Source organism: Corvus hawaiiensis, chromosome 26 (assembly GCF_020740725.1).
Source record: "Corvus hawaiiensis isolate bCorHaw1 chromosome 26, bCorHaw1.pri.cur, whole genome shotgun sequence".
NCBI lineage: Eukaryota > Metazoa > Chordata > Aves > Passeriformes > Corvidae > Corvus > Corvus hawaiiensis.
The window spans coordinates 19,773,448-19,792,527 of record NC_063238.1 but is presented as its reverse complement, the minus strand read 5'-3'; the positions used below and the strand labels follow the sequence as shown (position 1 = coordinate 19,792,527).

The following is a 19,080-nucleotide window of genomic DNA, read 5'->3' as shown; positions in this document are numbered from 1 at the left end:
TTGTTAAGATTTAATACATTTTGAGGTTGAAGAAGGCAAAATATCTCATTACAAACTGGCTAGTACAGAATGTAAAAAAAAAACCCAAATAATGAGGGCATTTTCCTCCTTCTACATGCAAATTGTCTCATATTCAAATTTATTTAAGTATAAATTTATTCTTGCATATCTTAATACACAGAATTGAAAAAAGAAAAATAATTAAATGCATTATAAAACATATGGAAACATACAGATTATGTGATCTTTACTAAAAATCTATCTTAATGATGAATGCACCATTTATTATGCACTCTGGAACTGTGCTCCTTCATTTATTTATGAGTTTCTGTAGACAAAGAAAGTATCTTCCAAAAATAGGAATACCATATTTTCAAGGCATACTGTGTGTTTTATTTTTGAAACTAGTAAATGTCAAACAGTATTCATACGCAGTATTGACACATTAATGTTTTCATTCAACAGTGAAGATACCTTTCCTTGTTACATTATATATTTATGACACACAGAGCTGTCAAATAAATTATGTCAAAGCCAGACCTTGTGACACTTGAATCATAGAATCAGGGCAAATAACCTTTAAAATGAAAGACATATGACAAGAATTAGAAACATTTAATTTGCATAAATATAATGTTAACAGTCTTTTCCTTATTACATATTTTATGCCTAATTTTTAATTGCCATTATACTCATTCTTTAACATCAGTTTGCTCCCTAGTTTTTTCCTCATTGCTTCCTTTGTTTTGGAATGTGTGAAACAAATTCTGTAAGAAGCATATGATCAGATCACCATTTTAATATACTCTGGTTAGCAAATCTTAAGTATTGATAAAAATTCTTCACTCACATGATGTACTATTAAAAATGTAGAACAAGTTCCTAAAAATAGCTAAAAATTCCTAAACACATCAAGCAAATATGTTATGTCATCTCTGATAACATTGGACCATCTCTAGAAAACAATCTTGTATTAAAGTTCTCCTCCGAAGTGCAGAATACACCAAATGAACAAAATTGAAGCACTGATTTGCAAAAGCTAGGTGACTCACACATACTGAATTTTGCAGTATAAAATCTGAGCATCTAAGTGTACACACAGGAATCAAAGTGAATGGTTAGATTTTCAGAATTGCTTGCTCAGAGTAGTAAATTCATTGGTTTCATTACTTGGAACCTCTTTGTAAATGAGAGACTTCCTCGAGCCTCTGCTGGCAGGTGCAGTATCTCTCTTGCACCTTTAGGAATCACTTAGGAGAGAGAGAGCTCCACACTTTGCTCTTATTGCTAACACTGCACAAGCTCACAGACATAACCACAGCTAGTAAAACTTTGCATTATTCTGAAAAGTCCCTAGGGATGTTCCAGTAAGTAAGGCTGAAGGTACAAAGATGAATGTCTGCCTCAGCAGGGCACAAATAACTAAGCCCCTTACTGTTCCTGACTGTAATTCACCTCCACTGGGATAGTGAGGCCAGAGCCTGCACAGCCATAAGGACACACAGACTTGGTGCAGGCTCTTTGGTACAGGATGAGTTTGGTTCCCTTTGCCCTTCTGGATGAGAAGAATAAGTATGGCTTATTCTAATTATGATATTCTTCTATAATTATGGCATTTGGACTAGGTGATCACTGTTGGTTTCTTTCAAATGTTACTCTACTGTATTCTATTTTATTCCATTCCATTCTATTCCAGTGAAGCGAATTGTGATGTTTTGGGTTGGGCTTCCATATATTTACATAATAATTCTTTCTGAGAGCCAGAGGAAAGCCAGTGGCCAGTCTGCATAAAAAAGCATTGAGGGAAGGGTTAAAATTAATAGTGGGAATTGCCTCCAAAACTTAATCCAGTATTAGGGTGTTTCCTTAAATCTTCACCAAAGAATTAAGCAGTTGTTTGTTAGTTGACTCTGAGTGGCACAAACACACCAGCGTCAGGGATTCGCAGAGAGCAACTCAGGGAGGACATGAAGCAACTCCCATGCCACCAGCAGAGTAGCCAGTGATCTGGTGATCCATGAGGTCTGATGCCATGGTATCCCGGCCTTTTGAAGACAGGCAATGCACAATAACATGTTTTAGGAAACATCAATAGCTCAGAAGGGTAGGTGGTGGAGAAATGGAAACTGAATCAGTAGTGAAGTCATTTGCAATTTGCTCTACTAAGTCAGTGGTAAAAAAAAAATGACACTCCCTCACTCACTGCCCATAGTTCTGTAGAGCAGTTCTGGTTTGACAGAGCTTAAACTCAATACAGGTATTTTAGAAGAAATTGAAAGGGCAGCTACCTTCATATGTCCCTTAAACACTCTGTTCTGCTGAGAAACAACTATCTTGAGTGATGCCACTTGTCAGACAGGGAATATAATTAACTCAGAAATGGAAAGTTATTTAGACTTATTATATGCAGCAAAAGAGATTACAGAAATATTACAACTATCCCAAAGCCCAGTGTTGGAAGATTGGAACTAATGGGAGATAAATGTTCATCCCTAAAACAGCCATTTAACTGGGCAAAAATTATTCCGATTGAAAGCAGTAAAAATTGGAAGCAATTTTCATAAGCACTACAAAATTGATCATTAAATGCAGAAGGTTTCATTAAAGGCTAATACTACATGGAATTTTAAAAGTATCTGTGTTGTTCCATTTACAAGATCATTCAGAACAAAAGTGAAAGTCTCCTGGTAGATGTTATCTTTGCTAATGACCCTATTTTTGACAATTTCGTTAATCAACTTATCTGTAAATTTTCAGAAAAAACATTTAGCTGACAAAGAACAAATGCTGAACCTAGTAGAAAAGATACCATTTATTCATTTATTCAGTTTGCAGTTAAGTAGAAATCTCCATTCAGCTGTGACATAAAATTGATGCTTCTATGATTAAAGTACATTGTAAATAGTTTCTAAAGTGTTAATAAATTACTAAAACTGTTTGAGGAAATTATTAATCAAATGTTATAGCCTGTTACTGAGTCCAGTGATGTAATGAGCCATTTGCAATCAACTACAGCATCTGAAATTAATGTGCTTGAGATAGTACACAGAATTTATTTCTCCTGTGTATAATGAGTTTCTCACAGTTACTTATCAACCTTTTGCATAGTAATTACCAAAGCAGTCTCAGAAGAACTTGTACAGAACATTTCTGGTTATCTGTGGGACAAAGTAGAGAATAACTACAAGAGTCACTCATAACTGAAAGGGCAAAAAAACCCACGGCTTTCTCCCATTATCATCTAGTAGTGTGGAGTTACCGAGACTTGAGGAAAAGCTTATCAATTTCTTAACTATGTAGAGATGCAAAAGTCACTCCATGAGCCACCTCATCTCCTGCAGGCAGCAGCTTTGGGCAGAGCACACAGATATAATTGCTGCTGAAAACAGAATGCTTAGCACTAGATTTTGCCTATATGTGTCAGCTGCACAAAGCATCCTTGTACTTCCCTCCTCTCTGTAGTGCTAAGATGGCCATTATGGCTGTGCCATATTCATTTACCTTTAGCTTCCATAGATTTTTTTTAAGTTTATGAAAAAAATCCTACTTTCTCATCTTTCTCATTTGTTGATTCCTTTTTGCTCAACTCACATTTTACTGCTGGTGTTCACATAAGGGAACAAAGGCAAGAGAAAAAAGTCATACATAGAATTGTAGAATAACCTGGGTTGGAAAGGACCTTAAAGATCATCTGGTTCCAACACCCTGCCGTGTGCAGGGACACCTTCCACTAGAACAAGTTGCTAAAAGCTCCATCCAACCTCGCCTTGAACAATTCCGGAGTTAGGGCATCCATAACTTCTCTGAGCAACCTGTTCCAGTGCCTCACCATTGTCACAGTAAAGAATTTTTTCTAATATCTAATCTAAACCTACGCTCTTTCAGTTTGAAGCCATTCCCTCTTGTCCTATCGCTACATGCTCTTGTAAATAGTCTCTCTCCATGTTTCTTGTAGGCTCCCTTCAGGTACTGGAAGGCCTCAATATGTTGCCATATAACATGATATTGATGTGATAATATAATCTAACACGATTGCTGAAAACTCATAAATACAAACCAAATACTCAACTTGTGAATTCCTCCACCCACTTTGTGTGCTCACACACAGTACTGCACATCAGGATTGTGGCTGAAATGTGGCCCACACCTTATGTGTCCCTACAATCACCTCTCAGCTACCTCAGCTACAGAATACCTGTGGCTTTGAAAATGTAGCAAACCATAATAGCAGAAGACAACTAATAGAGGGGAAGCAATCCAGGGTTCTTAGTGAACATGCATCTGCCTTCTCTGCATATACTTGCAAGTTCTCCCATTGATCTGGGCAGGCATTAAAAAGCAGACAAAGCCAAAGTAAAAAAAGCGGAAGCATATGATAGCTGTGATATGATGCTGTTACTGAGGCTGGCCTGAACAGAGGAGAGAGTAAGTAAAGCCATTAGAAACAGTATGCATTGGTATATGCCTTCCTGTGGATACTGTATCAATTATAGCATGCTCTTTTAAAGATTCATAATGTCTCTATTCCATACACAAAACTACAAATGCTTATTCCAACTAATGTTACAATAGAAGATATCTAAAAGAATACACCTAACTGGTAAACACAGTTAATACCTCGTGTCTGCTTTCTAATAATTTTTATCTAAATGTATATAAAAATATTATATAAAACCACTGTAGAGCAATTGCATGAACATTCTCTGAGTGATTGCATCTGAAAGATTTTCTTTTTGAAAGGCAGATCTGTCATTACTGAATGTGCTAAATATACATGGCATATAAAAGATCATCTATGAGACCCAGTGGAGAAAAAAGTTAAGAAGGCATGATGTAGTTCATTTTGAATATGAGCAGATGAAACTAGTGATGCTCAATGGGTGGGCATCACACTTCACTCTGTTCACTGAACTTGCTGTAATTCTAAATTGAGAGAAACAGAAAAAAAAGTATTATAATGTTTTCTTAGAATATAATATAAAATTAGGAGATGAAGCTTGAAAATGCCACCATTATAAAAACTAATATTTCAAAAAGTTATTTATTATTAACTGCATAAAGTAATAGTCAAGTTTCTTATCAATTTATAAACGTAAAAATGAGAATGACACAACATTTTCATTGGAGGATGTAGATAAGAACATCTTTGCATTTCTGAACAGCATCAGAGATGAAAGTTAACCACAAAGCCCTCTTGCCTCTACCTTTCTGACAGTGAAAGACTGTTGTATGGGGAAGCTGAAATGTAAATCAGAACAAATCACTTTCTGTTAGTCTCCAGCCCCTTCCTCATATTTTTTCTATCCTATTCTGCCTGTTCTGTCATGTTAACACTCAAAAGTCCTACTGGCCTCAGCAGCTTAAAAAGGTGCAGGAGGAGTACATAGACTGGTAGGTACAGTGTGGTGCTGCTATTGCCATCACCCTGCCTTGTCACTCTTGTCCACCTTATCTTCAGGTGTTAAACACAATGAACACATAAAAATCCCTGAAGCATGTACTACAAATACTCTGAAGAAGAAGCATCAGCAGTATATATATACACTGTTCATAATTATGTTTAAAATTTGAGACTGCATGCAAGCCTTTCAGACTAAACTGCTGAGCCATTATACAGAGGTTTGATTTGCCTAGCAGCTCTGGTAGAAACAAGCAGTCAGTTCCTAAAAAAGTGGACTTTGAGTTTTAGGTACCGCTTTTCATTATGAACGTTTGTCCTGGTCTATCCATGTCCCATTTCCATAAAATGGGAATGCTAGTACATAACTATCTTACAAGAATGTTAGGAAAGTTAATTAATATCAATAAAAAATGCAGACATTTTATAACACAACAATCATTCTAATTCATCTAATCAGACCCAGACAAAATATACAATAGCCAACCCCGTTATTTTTGCCCCGCAGTTACCATTTCAGTAAATTATTTTTGGTAGGACAACATAATGAAAAATGTTGAAAAGCTCTGAAGAGAACATATTTTTCTGGTCAATTCACTAGACCAGCTGTGCCAACTCACCTTAATCTGGATAAATCAATGGAAAGTGGTTTTGTCCATAGGCAACTCTGATTTAATTGGTAAAATACAAAGTGAAGAAAAAAAAGACAACCAACCAAACCACAGACGACGATGAGTTTAACGTCTCTTGGAGAAGGCTCTGAGCCAAACTCTAGCCATGTATGAATCATAAATAAAACCACAGGAAAGCACACTGCTTGTAATGCATGCTCACTTACACTGGCATGACGGTGGAAAAGGATCACATAGTTCAAGAAGAAATGTTTACAATCTTTTTAAAAAAGAATGCAAGTATAATTGAGCAAGTAAATAGATGCTCAAGCCTCCCTTCTCCCTCTAGTTCTTTCTTCCCCTCTTTCCACCAGTGAGCCAACAGAGCATGCTACAGTGCAGGGCAGAGACAAGATTTCTGTCTCAAACCAAACTTGCTGGGAATCCAGAAGCATTTCAGTCAGACCAGTGCGGTGCTGTGTGAAGCAGCTTCAAGCACCACAGGCTGAGAAACAGAAGTGTAGTTTCAGTAATGCAGAGCTGGCTGTGAGTGAATTTGTTTCACCGAGAGACTGTGTTAGGTGTTTCCAGACGACATAAATCTTTCCAGTGGAGAATGAGCCCAGATTAAAGCACCACAACACAGTGCCTCTGTATCTACCATAGAAGATCAAGAAGTTGATGCAAAAAGAGACAGGGTAATGGGAAGAGAGTGCTAGCAGCAAAAAAAATGGAAAACTGCATTCCTGAGGCTGAGGACCAGTTTTAGAGTGCAGACAGATAAAAGATTTCTACACGATGGATTCATTGGGTAAATAAGACTTTCCCAGACTTGAACAAATTGCTGTGAGCATCCAAGAAGCCCTCCAGGCTTCACCTACTCCTGCTTATAAGTCTTACCCTGTGAATATGAATGGCCTCAATTGCTGAAGAAATAGATTCAAAAAATACTGGATTGTCAGATTCAAGATTTCCACCATACTGCATTGCTTTCATCAAGGAAGCTGCAATAAAACAAACACATGAACACTGAGAAGGTAGTGAGGATATATAAACCATCATGTTAAAATTTTTACTCTGATACTTGCCTTTGCAGTGTGCTAGCAACACATCGATGTATCTGTTTTTACAGTCCACGTAAATCTATATGTTTGAAAACAAGAAATTAAAAAAAAAAAAAAAAAAACCAACCATGTTTTAAGTACCAACAGAAAATAAAATACACAGAAATTCCTGCCTACCCATATTCAAGGTAGGCAGAGCCCGGAGTGCTGCTGCAGCAGCTGTACTGCCAGCAGCCACCAGAGTGAGCCCGTCTATAATGCAAACATTACCAAGCCACATTTATTTCCTACCACCTCTTCGCAGTACTTTACAGCTCTGCTGAGAAGTAAAACTGAATGTGATTAACAATTTTGCATTTTCTTACTGTAATTTTTAGGGGTATTATTTCCAGTTCTCTTTTTTCAACGTGTTTTCCCATGTCCTTACCATATGCTTACTACCAGTCCACATAGACAGGAATCAGACCTAGAAAACTGAGACTTTTATCAAAAAAGCACCATAACTATCATGCTACATTCAGAACTAAGTTGTTCTTTATTCTCTCTTTGAAACTGGTCAACTCCACAGAGACAAAATATTAATAAGATAGAAAGCTAAAGAAAAAAAAAAAAAGTGAAAATATCTCCAAAACCAGAGTAGGGCATTTTTCTGCCAAATGGGGAATATCCAAAGCAGTTCCTGCATCAAAAAAAATTTAAATAATCCGTATGAAGTAGAAAAATTCTGAGAGAAGAGATTCAGTGAGGACCCCATCAGAATACTCTATTTTTAAAAATAAACCAAAAGCCTTACTCAGTTCAAAAACCATCCATCTCTGGCATCAGTGATGATATTTTGGGAAGGAGTGTAACAACAAGGACATATTGAGTGTGGTCCTCTCTGAGCAACTTGGTTTTGGACCAACCATTTATCCAGAGGCTGCACTACAAACCTGTGCTCTTCATAGCCCACACCAGACTTACCTCTCAAAAATTTGTCAAACACTTCTTTAAAGTAATTTGTAATTTGGAGGTCTCTAAGACCTTTTGGAAATCATAATTTTTAAAATTAATACTATATTGAATGCCCTATATTTCTAAGGGATAGCTAATAAAGAGTCACTCCCACTAACCTTATTTTTCCAGTTTTCTTTTTCATTATATCCATGCCAATATGTGTAGTTCTAATTTAAACTCTTTTAAGACAACACTTACTTCACTGTGTAATCACTGTGGTAAATTGAGAAAATTGTTAGGGCAAGAAAAACCTGGGCTAAGACCCAAGTTTGAATCTAGTCCTTTATCTTACTCACAAAAATTATGCAAACCAAACCTTCCATACCCACTTAACTCTGTAGTCACTACACAACTTTTAAACTCCAGATCTGATGGAAGTGTAAGAAATAGCTTTTGAACATAATATTTATCCACTCTATAGAACTGCTTATTATGCAGAACCATAGACTCATAGAATTGTTTAGGTTGGAAAGGACCTTTAAGGTCATCGAGTCCAAGCCTTAACTTGGCATTGCCAAGTCCACCACTATCCATGTCTTTCCAGCCACTCTTCCCCCAGCCTGTAGCACTGCACAGGGTTGGTGTGACACAAGAGCAGGACCTGGCACTTTGCCTTGCTGAATTTCTTACCGTCTGCCTCAGCCCATCAATCCAGCCTGTCCAGATCCCTCTGCAGAGCCTTCCTGCCCTCCAGCAGATCAACAGTCCCACCCAGCTTGGTCTCATCTGAAAACTGACTGAAGGCACACACTCAATCCCCTTGTCCAAATCATCAACAAGGGTATTAAAGAGGACTGGCCCCAGGGGAACACCAAGTGAGGCCAGCTGCCACCTGGATTTAGTTCCATTCACCCCAATAACCAGTGATTACTGGGTTTAGTCTTCTGGGAGCATCTTGGAACTCCTGCAATGCCTGAACCCAGTCTGCAAGATATGTTGCCCATGGGAGAAAGGTTGGAGATCTACTTTCTGCTAAGCCAGAGGTCAAAAGATGAACACACAGATAAAAGCACAGAATTAAAGCTGAAACTTTAAAGCAGTAAATTTACACGTGTCCCTACAACTGACACGGCAGGGTCAAATATGACCTAAACAAACTTAAAAAAAAAAAAAAAAAAAGGAGAAGTTCTGAAGCTCATCTTCATTACATGCAGATGTATACATTTGCACTGTTACCCAAAATATTTAGAAATATTTTAATGCAATTTTATATATATACACAGTACAATTTAATACCAAATCTGTGCTTATATTTTCTATGGGTGAAATATTTATCCACTGATATAGGTGAAGTAACTAGTAGTTGGCCCCAATAACTCATATGTGTAATTATAACATATACAGAATGTTTCTGTCATGAATACCTGAAGAAGCACTGAGACTCCAGAGTAGTCAAAAAAATTCAGTCCACTGCAGTCTAATATCAAAACACGTCGCTCACTGTGACATGACTGCACCGACTCGCCTAAACATTTGATAAATGAAAAACTTTAATTAAACGGAGAATACTTAAGAAATGGGTATAAGAATGATGATAGCGCAACAAAATAAGCCCAAACTATCACAGTAAAACTTTTACTGTTATGTGCTAGGGTATCAGGGAAGAAAATACCACATTTTAGAAGCTCAAGTGAAGAACATGTAGGGCAATGGAAAGAAGTGATGACAGACAGAACATACTAATGAGATGTTTTAGGCAGCAATAGTGTCTCAAGAATTAAACAATTGTTTCTTCAAATTTGAATTTCTCAATGAGTCAGCTTGGCTTCTTTGGAAGATTTTTCATGGGATACACAGAAAATATATCTCTTTGTTTTAAGTCCTGATATGACATTGATTTCCATAGTACTTAAACACCTGCCTATGGCTTAACTTAATATTCACACCCATAAGGAAGACATATATGTAAAGTGGAGCATTTCATTTTCCTAAGGTTTTACTATGCTGGTTTTTGTTTGGTTAATTTTTTAATACACTCTGACATATTGATGCTGGAGAAGAAAATTGTGTTGGTAAGATTTGCAAAGGTCTTATTCTTCAACCTCAGGCCATCTTTTGTTTAGTTGAAACATACTCTGCTCTAAATGCATCCTGAACTAGCACATAGATAAATGATCCCTGGCATTCATAATAGAAAAACTAGAAAATAATGCACACTTATTTACGTTTTTCTCTGAGCAAATGTTTGTTATCATAATGCATGCAACTGAAAAAAAAAGAAAAGAAAAATATGAAGGAAAGGAATTCTGATTGTAAAGACGAGTTAAGCTAAATGGCTTTGGCAGAGCAGAGGTAAAGATTTTAAACTATTGAGGGGACTTGGAATTTCCCCATTATGCAAATTTATAATGGTGGTAATTCCTTTCTGACAGTAGTCTGAAAGCCAAAGACTTTTGGACTTGCATCTCCAGACATTTACTCTCTTTGTACTGTCCAACACACATGAATAGATACATACAAACAAAAATATAGAATTTTAAGGGGAACCTCCTGCCTGAAATTACTGTCATAGAAACCCAGAAAGGGTTCATGTGATCTCCCAGGCTCAGTGTAATAATTCCCTGCTGCATCCTGAATTGCAGTAGAGGATGCCTGGCCTCTAAATGAGGGGGTAGGCAAAGACCTGCAACCTCTTTGTATCAGTGGCATGAGCAAGAGCAGTTGTTTCATTTGGTGCTGATACAGACAGTATTCCCCAAAGGGAGAAAGGAAAGATTCTGACAAAGGCATAAATTTCCATGCTTTCCTGGACAACTGCCATAAGGCTTAAGGATTGTGTCCTCATGCTCCCTTCCTTCTTGAAAATGTAAGTTCCACATTTTGCTTTTCTCTTTATAGGGATTTTTCTTTTTTCTCTCTGTTTGTTGTTTTAAAGACCCCATGAAGAATCACCATAGACTGGTTGATCCAAGTAAACAGCACTTCAGTCCTCAAGGCAGGACTTAGGCTCTCAGAAAAGAGGTCTTGTGTCTTCTGTCACTTTTTGTAATATGAGAAACCAGTTCATCTTCAAGATGACTGAAATATGTACTGGTAAGACCTTCTCAGACATAGTATTTTACAATATAGTCAATAAAATACAATATAATCTTCAGTAGCCATTTTCATAGGTTGCTATGCTACAGCAAAGCACTCTGTCACCCCCAAGAAAACTAAATTGTAGTTTCATAAAAATGTCCTGAGTCTAGTTAACAAACACGAACAATCAGACAACAACCTCCAAATCAGATTTTCTACTGTGGCCTTAATGCTTATAAGTGCTTTAAATAAACACTGTTTTAATTCTAGCCACAATGAAGTCATCAGTATAAAGTGTCTACTGCAAAAGGTTGCTGCAGCTCTCCCATGGGAATGTATGCGCTCTGATTTCGTTTAAATGTTACAAAATGTGAAAAGAGTGGAGTTATCCACCTTAATTGAAAAAAAAACCTCTGGGTTTTTTTATTATATGTTGTATTGATATACTGTATAATATTGGTGGTTATGGCATCACTGAAAATTGAGTTGGCATTTTCTGAGGTTTTGTGTTATGTGGCTTTAAAGATCACAAAGATTTGGCATGATTCTAATCTTACTTTTACTTTTTCATACTAATTGTGAACGCCAAAAATACCCAAGACCAGAGCTTAGTAAAACAGTCTCTTCAGCCTGGTCTGAGGATGAGTCCAGGCAACAACACGGGAAGTGTTTCCCCCACTACGTACATGTCTCTTTACACACACCGTCATTCCAGTGCAACAAGCAGGGACAGAATCAGCAAATGGTTTGGGTTGGAAGGGACCTTAAAGACCATCTAGTTCCAACCCCCCTGTGATGGGCCATAAGGCGTCCACGAACCTTCCACTCCTGTAGAAAAGGCATTTTTTGTGGGGTTCCCTGCTTTTGAAATCTTAAAATGTCAGTCTAAAACAGAATGAAAACCAGGACTTGTTAGGCCAAGGTTAACATAGTTTAAGATAGTTTAGCATTCATGCTTCATTGAATGTTTGGTCTAACTGAAAATATTTGTTTCCATAAAACTTGTGTGCACCTAGAAATATATAGAAAAATGTGGAGCCGTTTTTTGCACACTTACATCCATTTTGGTTTTAATATGATTTGTAGATATAAACTCACCATGACAACTTCCATTGGAAAATGAACAGAGCAATGTGTTCTGCTCACACTGAAATAAAAGCAACAAATGATTTACATACCAAGGAAAACTAGCCCATTGCACAGTAACAAGAGAAAATCAATGCAATACATAAGAATTCTGTTTCTCAGTATCAAAGTTAACTCATTCTCTCCAAAATCATGTGCTATGCAACAGCCTGTTGGATGTATAATATTTTCTGGTATAACTTTAGAAGAATACAGAGGCACCCTCTCAAACTGATACTTTGCACTTCATTTCAAACATGACGCAACCTCTGTCATGTTTGGATTCACTAGAAAGCATATTTTGGATACAGTGATTTTGTGGTTAAGAAGTGGTCAAAACATGGGAGAGATGTTCTTGAAAAGAAAAATTCTAGGCAGTGATTTTATAAGATTAACTTTTGATTAATTTTCTACTTGCTGCAATCTCATCTGCTACACTAATATTTTAGTAAGAACATTTTTGATGTGTAAATTTATTTAAAAATTAAATTTATCTGGAGAATTTTTATAATAATTATTTCAACATGCAAGTTCTCAGTAGAAACATGAATAAAAACCAGAAACAAAGCACAGAAAAAAAAAATTGAAACTGCATTTTTTTCACACCCATTATGTGCTACAGAAAGACATTTATTAAACAAAAGAAAAATTTAAAAAGAAGCACAGTATTTCAGGCAGCTGTACTGCTGAGTACCTTACAGAAGAGACAAAGGATAAAATCTCCCTTATAAGTAATGTATAAATTAACTTATTAAATTAACTTCTTGAATTGACTCTAATTAATTCCATGCAAATCCTCAGTAATTTCTCTCTGTTTGGAGGTTTTTTATCATACTAATCCAAATCACTCAGCCTAGTAAAACCAAGGGAAAAAAGCATCACATTTTCTGAGCTGAATTTCCACCCATCCACGTGCATATGGCTAGCACAACTCTTTGTCAAGGGACAGCAGAGGTAGTAGACACATGTTGCTGTCTTAACAACCCATCTAAGGCATGGCTGTGATTTTCTCAGCCCAGTTTGCCAAACTGGATGAAATTGTCTACAGTAAGCATTGTATAGTATTGGAATGTCTTCACGGTACTGAAAGAAAAATGATAATTTATTTTTTGCCTTTTAGGAAGTGTTGCAGGAAGTTGCAGTAGTTATGTGCCGATAAACTTGGAAAATACTATGCTTATGGGAATATTCTCCAAAAACGTGTTATATGTAATTTGTATGCTGTTTATTTTTCTAATACAATCAGTGCAAAAGAGGAAAAAGAAACAGTACTTTTGAAAAAAAATGTAGCCACTTTCTTCCTAATTCTCCCAAAATTACTTATAGTTCAAAATGAAGCGTCCATCTCTCATGGCCTTATTTTCAGAAAAAAAGAAAAATCACATTTTATTCAAGAATATTTGTTGAAATATGAAAGCTACTCATTGTCTAAATCCCAGTCTTACATTAGCTGAGGTTATGTAAGTTCTTGCAGAAATTTTGGAGTTTTGGGTCAGTGCTTTAATGTATCTTACAGGATCACAAGCAGAAATAGTAGAGATACTGTTTTCAAGTAGTAATATGAGAATAGTCCATATTGAATCTGATTAAGATTAGGATTAGCTTTACTCTAAATGAATCATTTCTAATGTTACTTTTTTATACTTGTTTCAGTATCTGATTGCATTCTCTAGGAAATGCAAGGAGAGCAAACACGATCTTCAACCCAATCATGGTGATTACTGAAGCATAAAGCACATCCCACCTCATTTACAATATCACATACCTGGCTGCTCATGCCATCCTTCTGGATTATCTTTAACAGGTCAGCATGAAATTTTCTGGCATTCAAAAAGACTAACGGGCTGTTGACTGAAACTATTTTTACCTGTTTTAATGATTCCTGTGGAATGAAATAAACATAATGCTGAAAAGGTCATCTTGGATTTGGAGACCAAACCCCAGACTAATTTCTCTAAAAAGCCTAAAAATACCTTTAAATTAACCCAGGAGGAGCTTTGGATTGTGAGACTAATTTAACAGATAATTCTATTGATCAGTCTTCCCACATAAATTAAGAATGGAAATATAATATATAATGAAAATTTTCTATCATTTTAGTTAGCATGAGAAAAAGCATGCATGTTATAAAGCATAATACTAAGAACTATGAGCTAACAATTATAATAGCACTATTTCAGTTGATGCGATCCTCAAGCATAGACAAGGTAACATTTGCAGACAGGTAGTATATTTTATTAGACAAACACGTCTTGAAATAAGTACACAAGGATTTAGGGCAAACACTGCAGGTGATTTGGGGAAAGCTGGCAATATTCATCTTGGTCATCTGAAGATGACCTTAGTACAGATAGTTCTCTATGAAAATACTTGGTGGATCCAGATCAACCTTGAGTGACACATTTAAAGCTTTACCAGCAAATATCTGCAACCAACACAATAATCTACATGAGAACTATCAGTTGCCCTTGATCCTGTCTCTGCATTTCACTGAATAAGCTACAAGCAGCTTACCAGTACCTTCAGTCAGACTGTGTAGCTCAAAACACAAGTGTTACACAGCAGAACAATTTTGAAAGGACACCAGATAATGTTCAGAAACCCCCATGTACAAGTGGGAGACATTTTGCTCAAAACAAGAGCTGTTTCTCTCACTCTCAAGGTGTACTTATAAAACACCTTCAAAAGCCAGTAAGAAAATTAGTATTTATATATAAATATATTGGACAGCAGGAAGACATGCTTAAATCCTGGTTTTGTAGGAGGCAGAATTAAGGTAATTCTACTGAACTCCCAATTTTCCACAGGTTGTGTGACAATGGAAGTAAAAATCAAGAATTTGCAAGAGAAAATAGGTCAAAAAAGTCTCTCTTCTTCCTAACAAAAGTCATGTAACAAGGTCACAGTCAAACACAAGTAAGTGGAGCTGGCACAGACCATTTTTTAAGTAGTATTGCTTGGGATTGCATTGAAGATATGCAGTTTTCCCAACAGACTTTCAAGCAAAACAAGAATGGAAATCTTCACCACAAACCACCTAAACTATCTCCTTATTGTAGACTGCTGTTCAGACTTCTGGGAATGAGATGACCTATCAGACACCACCACAGTGACCATCAAATAAAGGAAACATTTCAAACATCCCAAACTGAGGCAAAGAACCCCAGAGTACGCATAGAGACTTTGCGCAATTTACCTATGAGTGTGATTGTGGTAAATACCACATCGCTGACATGCCAGTCAGACAAGTGGCAAAGCTCAACTGGCTGTTAAAATGTCTCTGTTTATATGGAATAAAGCTCTAAAGGGCAAAACAGAGGACAGTATATGCTTGAACAGAGAAATACTCTGACATCCCACAAATTCCCATAAAAACTATGTTATACACAGCTTGGTGTGGAGACAAGTGGACACCAGTGCCATAGCAGCACTGGCAAAGTAGAAGATAAAAACTAAGAAAAAAAAGGAAGACTGATGTGCAAAGATCAAATCCAGTGATGATCAAGCTTCCAAAAGTACAAGGTACAGAACTTGAAAGGGTCAAACCATAAGGCCAGATCAAACAGATAGCAGTCTTAGGTATAATTTTTTCATCCAGAATGGACAAGGCCAATTGTGCCTAAAATTGACCAGCCAGTTATTCCTGGGTCTGGTTTGATTCTTTGTTAACAAGAACTGCTCAGAGAAAAATGAACTTCCTCTTTGTTGAGTCCTTGCAAAGAAAGTAGGAAATTTATCTCACGTGTCAGTCCCTGCCAACACTTAGAAGGCCCCAGGCGATTGCCCTGCGCACTCAGCACAGCACTGGCTCTGCTTGGGTACGAGTTCAGTGCCAGTGAATGCCTGGGATGAAATGTGTTTCACATAAGCTTCTAAACACCCTTTGATTTTTTTTCCACATTAAAGTGTCTTTTCTCTTATTGATGAAATAACCCCTATAAATTCACAGACCTTAATGGCAGGGTAGATCATTAAGCTTGCATATTTTCATGTTTAAATGTCCTGTTGTTTATGTCTAATCTGTTACTTACCAGGGAAACTTGGACCAGTCTAACATTCATACATTAAAAATTACCCTAAATGCCTGCTGCAACCCAGTGACTAAATTCAATTAAAGGCATATTTTCCTTCTTTGTTTTGTGTAATAAGCTCTTGAGCAATTTTCTTCTCTAACATAATGTTATTTTCCCCACTGTCTGCAGACACTAGTTTGTTATTACTAGGTTACTGGCGTTAATCTTACTGAATAAGGGGGAAAAAAATAGCAGGGGAGCAGATAGCTTAAAAAAAAAAAAACGTATAGGCATTTTTACAAAGTGCTTCATGATATGAACCGATATGAAAAATAGCAGGCAAATCAAATTTTGGTTACCCATCTCTGACAAAGTTACTCCAACATTTTTATTAAGAATGAAAAGTGATATAATAATTGACAGCTGGGCCAGCCTCAACAACAGTGTTTTTAATTCACATTTCAGAGTCCTCCCCATTCTTATGTACCTTTCACATTCCAACATTGCTCAGCATGCCAAAACAGTAAATGCCCTTGAGCCCTTGGAAGTTCAGATTTTGAGCCCAAGTTAGCTCTGATGGAAGACATTTGCCAGAAATAATAAATTCTTTAAAGAAGAGCTGCTTAATGGTGAAGCAATAACTGCTGAGCATGTGGCTTACTGATACATAAGATCTTTCATAAGCGCTAGGAAAGGAAAAAGGACGTAAGAGAAACTGCCACGGTGGAGAAGGCAGGATGTCCCAGTGATGGGGCTCTGTGCTCAAAGGACACATGGTTCTACTTCTCTCTTGGCTGCTGACCTACCATTTCATCTTGGAGGTGGGAGTTCACCTCTGTGGGTCATTACCCTTCTCTTCTTGCCATAGACCTTAGCAAAAGCAACTTTGATGATAATTGCAATGAAAACAACCAAAAGAATCTGAGTGGTTGCTTTAGGTTTGTAAGAAGCCAAATTTTAAAGGCACAGTCTTTGGGAGAGATTCTTCCATCCATTTTTCATGTGCAAAGGGTGATGAGATGTGTGAAGCAGTCTGTGACAACTTTGTGGTGCTGCCCCTCTTTGCCCAGCCATATGGTGTCCTCTGAAACAGTCTGGTCAGGAGGGGTTGGTGGCAGAAATGGTCTCAGAAAAGAGATTGGGGATGATGAGAATACCAGAGGACTTTTAGGAAATATGATAAGAATATGGAGACTGCTATTGTCTGCTCAGATTGCCCTTGCCATTCCTGGCAAGATATTTCCTTAAATTTAGGAATTAGGAAACTTTTAGAAAGAGCAATTCATAACTAAAAATGACAAATAAACTAAGGTGGATAGATCTAAGCGGACTTGCCTAACTTCACTTTGCAGACAAGCAGCAGAACCTTGAAAAAATTCCAGTTTCTGATGGGCAACTAGTTTTGTTTTTATTATATTATACTGGCTTTAGATTTCAAGTGGTCATATCATAAACACATTCCCTTGATTCCCTGATTACAATCTGGTAACTAACTAGAGAAAGCAAACAAATCTGAATTAGTGAAACACACACACACAAAAAAGGTTAAAAAAAATTAACTTACACTATTATCTTCTGCCTTGTATTTATATTCCACCTCTTTCGTATTTTTCAAATTGAGTGTCTTTGCTCTGTAATCAATACATAGAGAAAAATCTGTACAGTAAATCATTAGAAGCCTTGAACAGAAACAAAAAGACACACACTCCAAACTACAGCATAGCAGTTTAAAGGTCTGACAAAGTAATCTGCATATTTTTGTGATTACAGACCTTATCTTTTCTGATAACCATCCACTTAAAGAGTAAAAATTTTAGAATTATATCATTTTGAAAATATGAATAATGAAATTCTCTGGTGAAGAAAATCTTAATTTTCATTAGCTGGCAAGAGAGCTATTTTCAAGTCAAGGTAGCTCATATATAACCTATAGCTTCAAAAGTTAAGAAGTTTAATATTTTTTAACTGCAAAATCATATTGTAATGAAAGGGAAAATAAATATGTAGAATAGCTGTGGGTCACGAAAAATAAAGATATTTTATTTGTCATTGAAATGGACACGTCTTTAAGAAGCAGAACATTGCACTCTAGCCATCAAAATGGGGGACTTACTGGAAAGGGCCAGTATTCCTGTGCTCTCTACACAGTGAAAAGAGAAAGTTGCCTTGGAAAGGGTGCTCAGCATAGGACCTTCTGATTCAATACATCCTTTGCAGGAACACATTTAACTGCAGAAGACTGTGAAACTAGCTAGCCTGCGAGACAGATGCACCAATATACAAGGAGTATTTGCAGGTATTGGGGCCAGATAAACAAGCCTTTCAAATATCAGCTGTTCTCTCATCTTTGCATAAATGGAGCTGTGGCTGCTGCTGGTTTTAATACATTCTGATACATAATATTTACCACATCCAATGGTCTGTCATCTGAACAGAAATTTTACAATAAATAATCCATGGTATTTTCCTTGCTTCACTCCTGCTAACGCTTTTGCTCATGACTGTATGGCTTACTACAGGTTATCTTGTTAACCCTATCTGTGCCATACCAGTTTTAAGGCTGCTACCATGTTCAATGCGTTTAGATGGCATGGACAAGTGTGTGCAGCTTCACTGAAGAGCAGAGAGATCACTGGAAAGAGTCTTATTTACATTAATTAGTGCAGGTTCAGACTGAGGTCTCCACTAGATCAGGCTCTTTTGTGTTAGATATCCATCCCTTTCTGCTGTTGGAGAACCTCTAACATCCAGGCTCAGGGTAAAAACAACACGAAAACTTGCCTTTTGTTTTACTACCAGAATATATCAAAATTTTAGTTTGCTGAGTAGCACAATGTTATCACAAAGGTACTGAT

At 36.9% G+C, this 19,080-nt stretch overlaps 1 protein-coding gene across 2 annotated transcripts in view; it reads right to left on the bottom strand.

Moving 5' to 3' along the window:
- Window positions 1-605: 605 nt before the first annotated feature.
- SLC26A7 (solute carrier family 26 member 7) overlaps window positions 606-19,080 on the bottom strand; it is a 70,191-nt gene continuing 51,716 nt past the window's right edge. Inside the window, exons 12-18 of one of the 2 annotated variants that reach the window (XM_048287031.1) lie at window positions 17,790-17,856; window positions 13,978-14,094; window positions 12,186-12,234; window positions 9,434-9,534; window positions 7,098-7,152; window positions 6,910-7,013; window positions 606-4,923 (exon numbers count right to left, since the gene is read on the bottom strand). In XM_048287031.1, the coding sequence (XP_048142988.1) occupies window positions 4,888-4,923; window positions 6,910-7,013; window positions 7,098-7,152; window positions 9,434-9,534; window positions 12,186-12,234; window positions 13,978-14,094; window positions 17,790-17,856 (529 nt within the window). In that variant the 3' untranslated portion in view covers window positions 606-4,887. Of the gene's footprint in view, window positions 4,924-6,909; window positions 7,014-7,097; window positions 7,153-9,433; window positions 9,535-12,185; window positions 12,235-13,977; window positions 14,095-17,789; window positions 17,857-19,080 lie in introns of those variants that run through there. The other variant, XM_048287032.1, reaches the window with a different exon arrangement.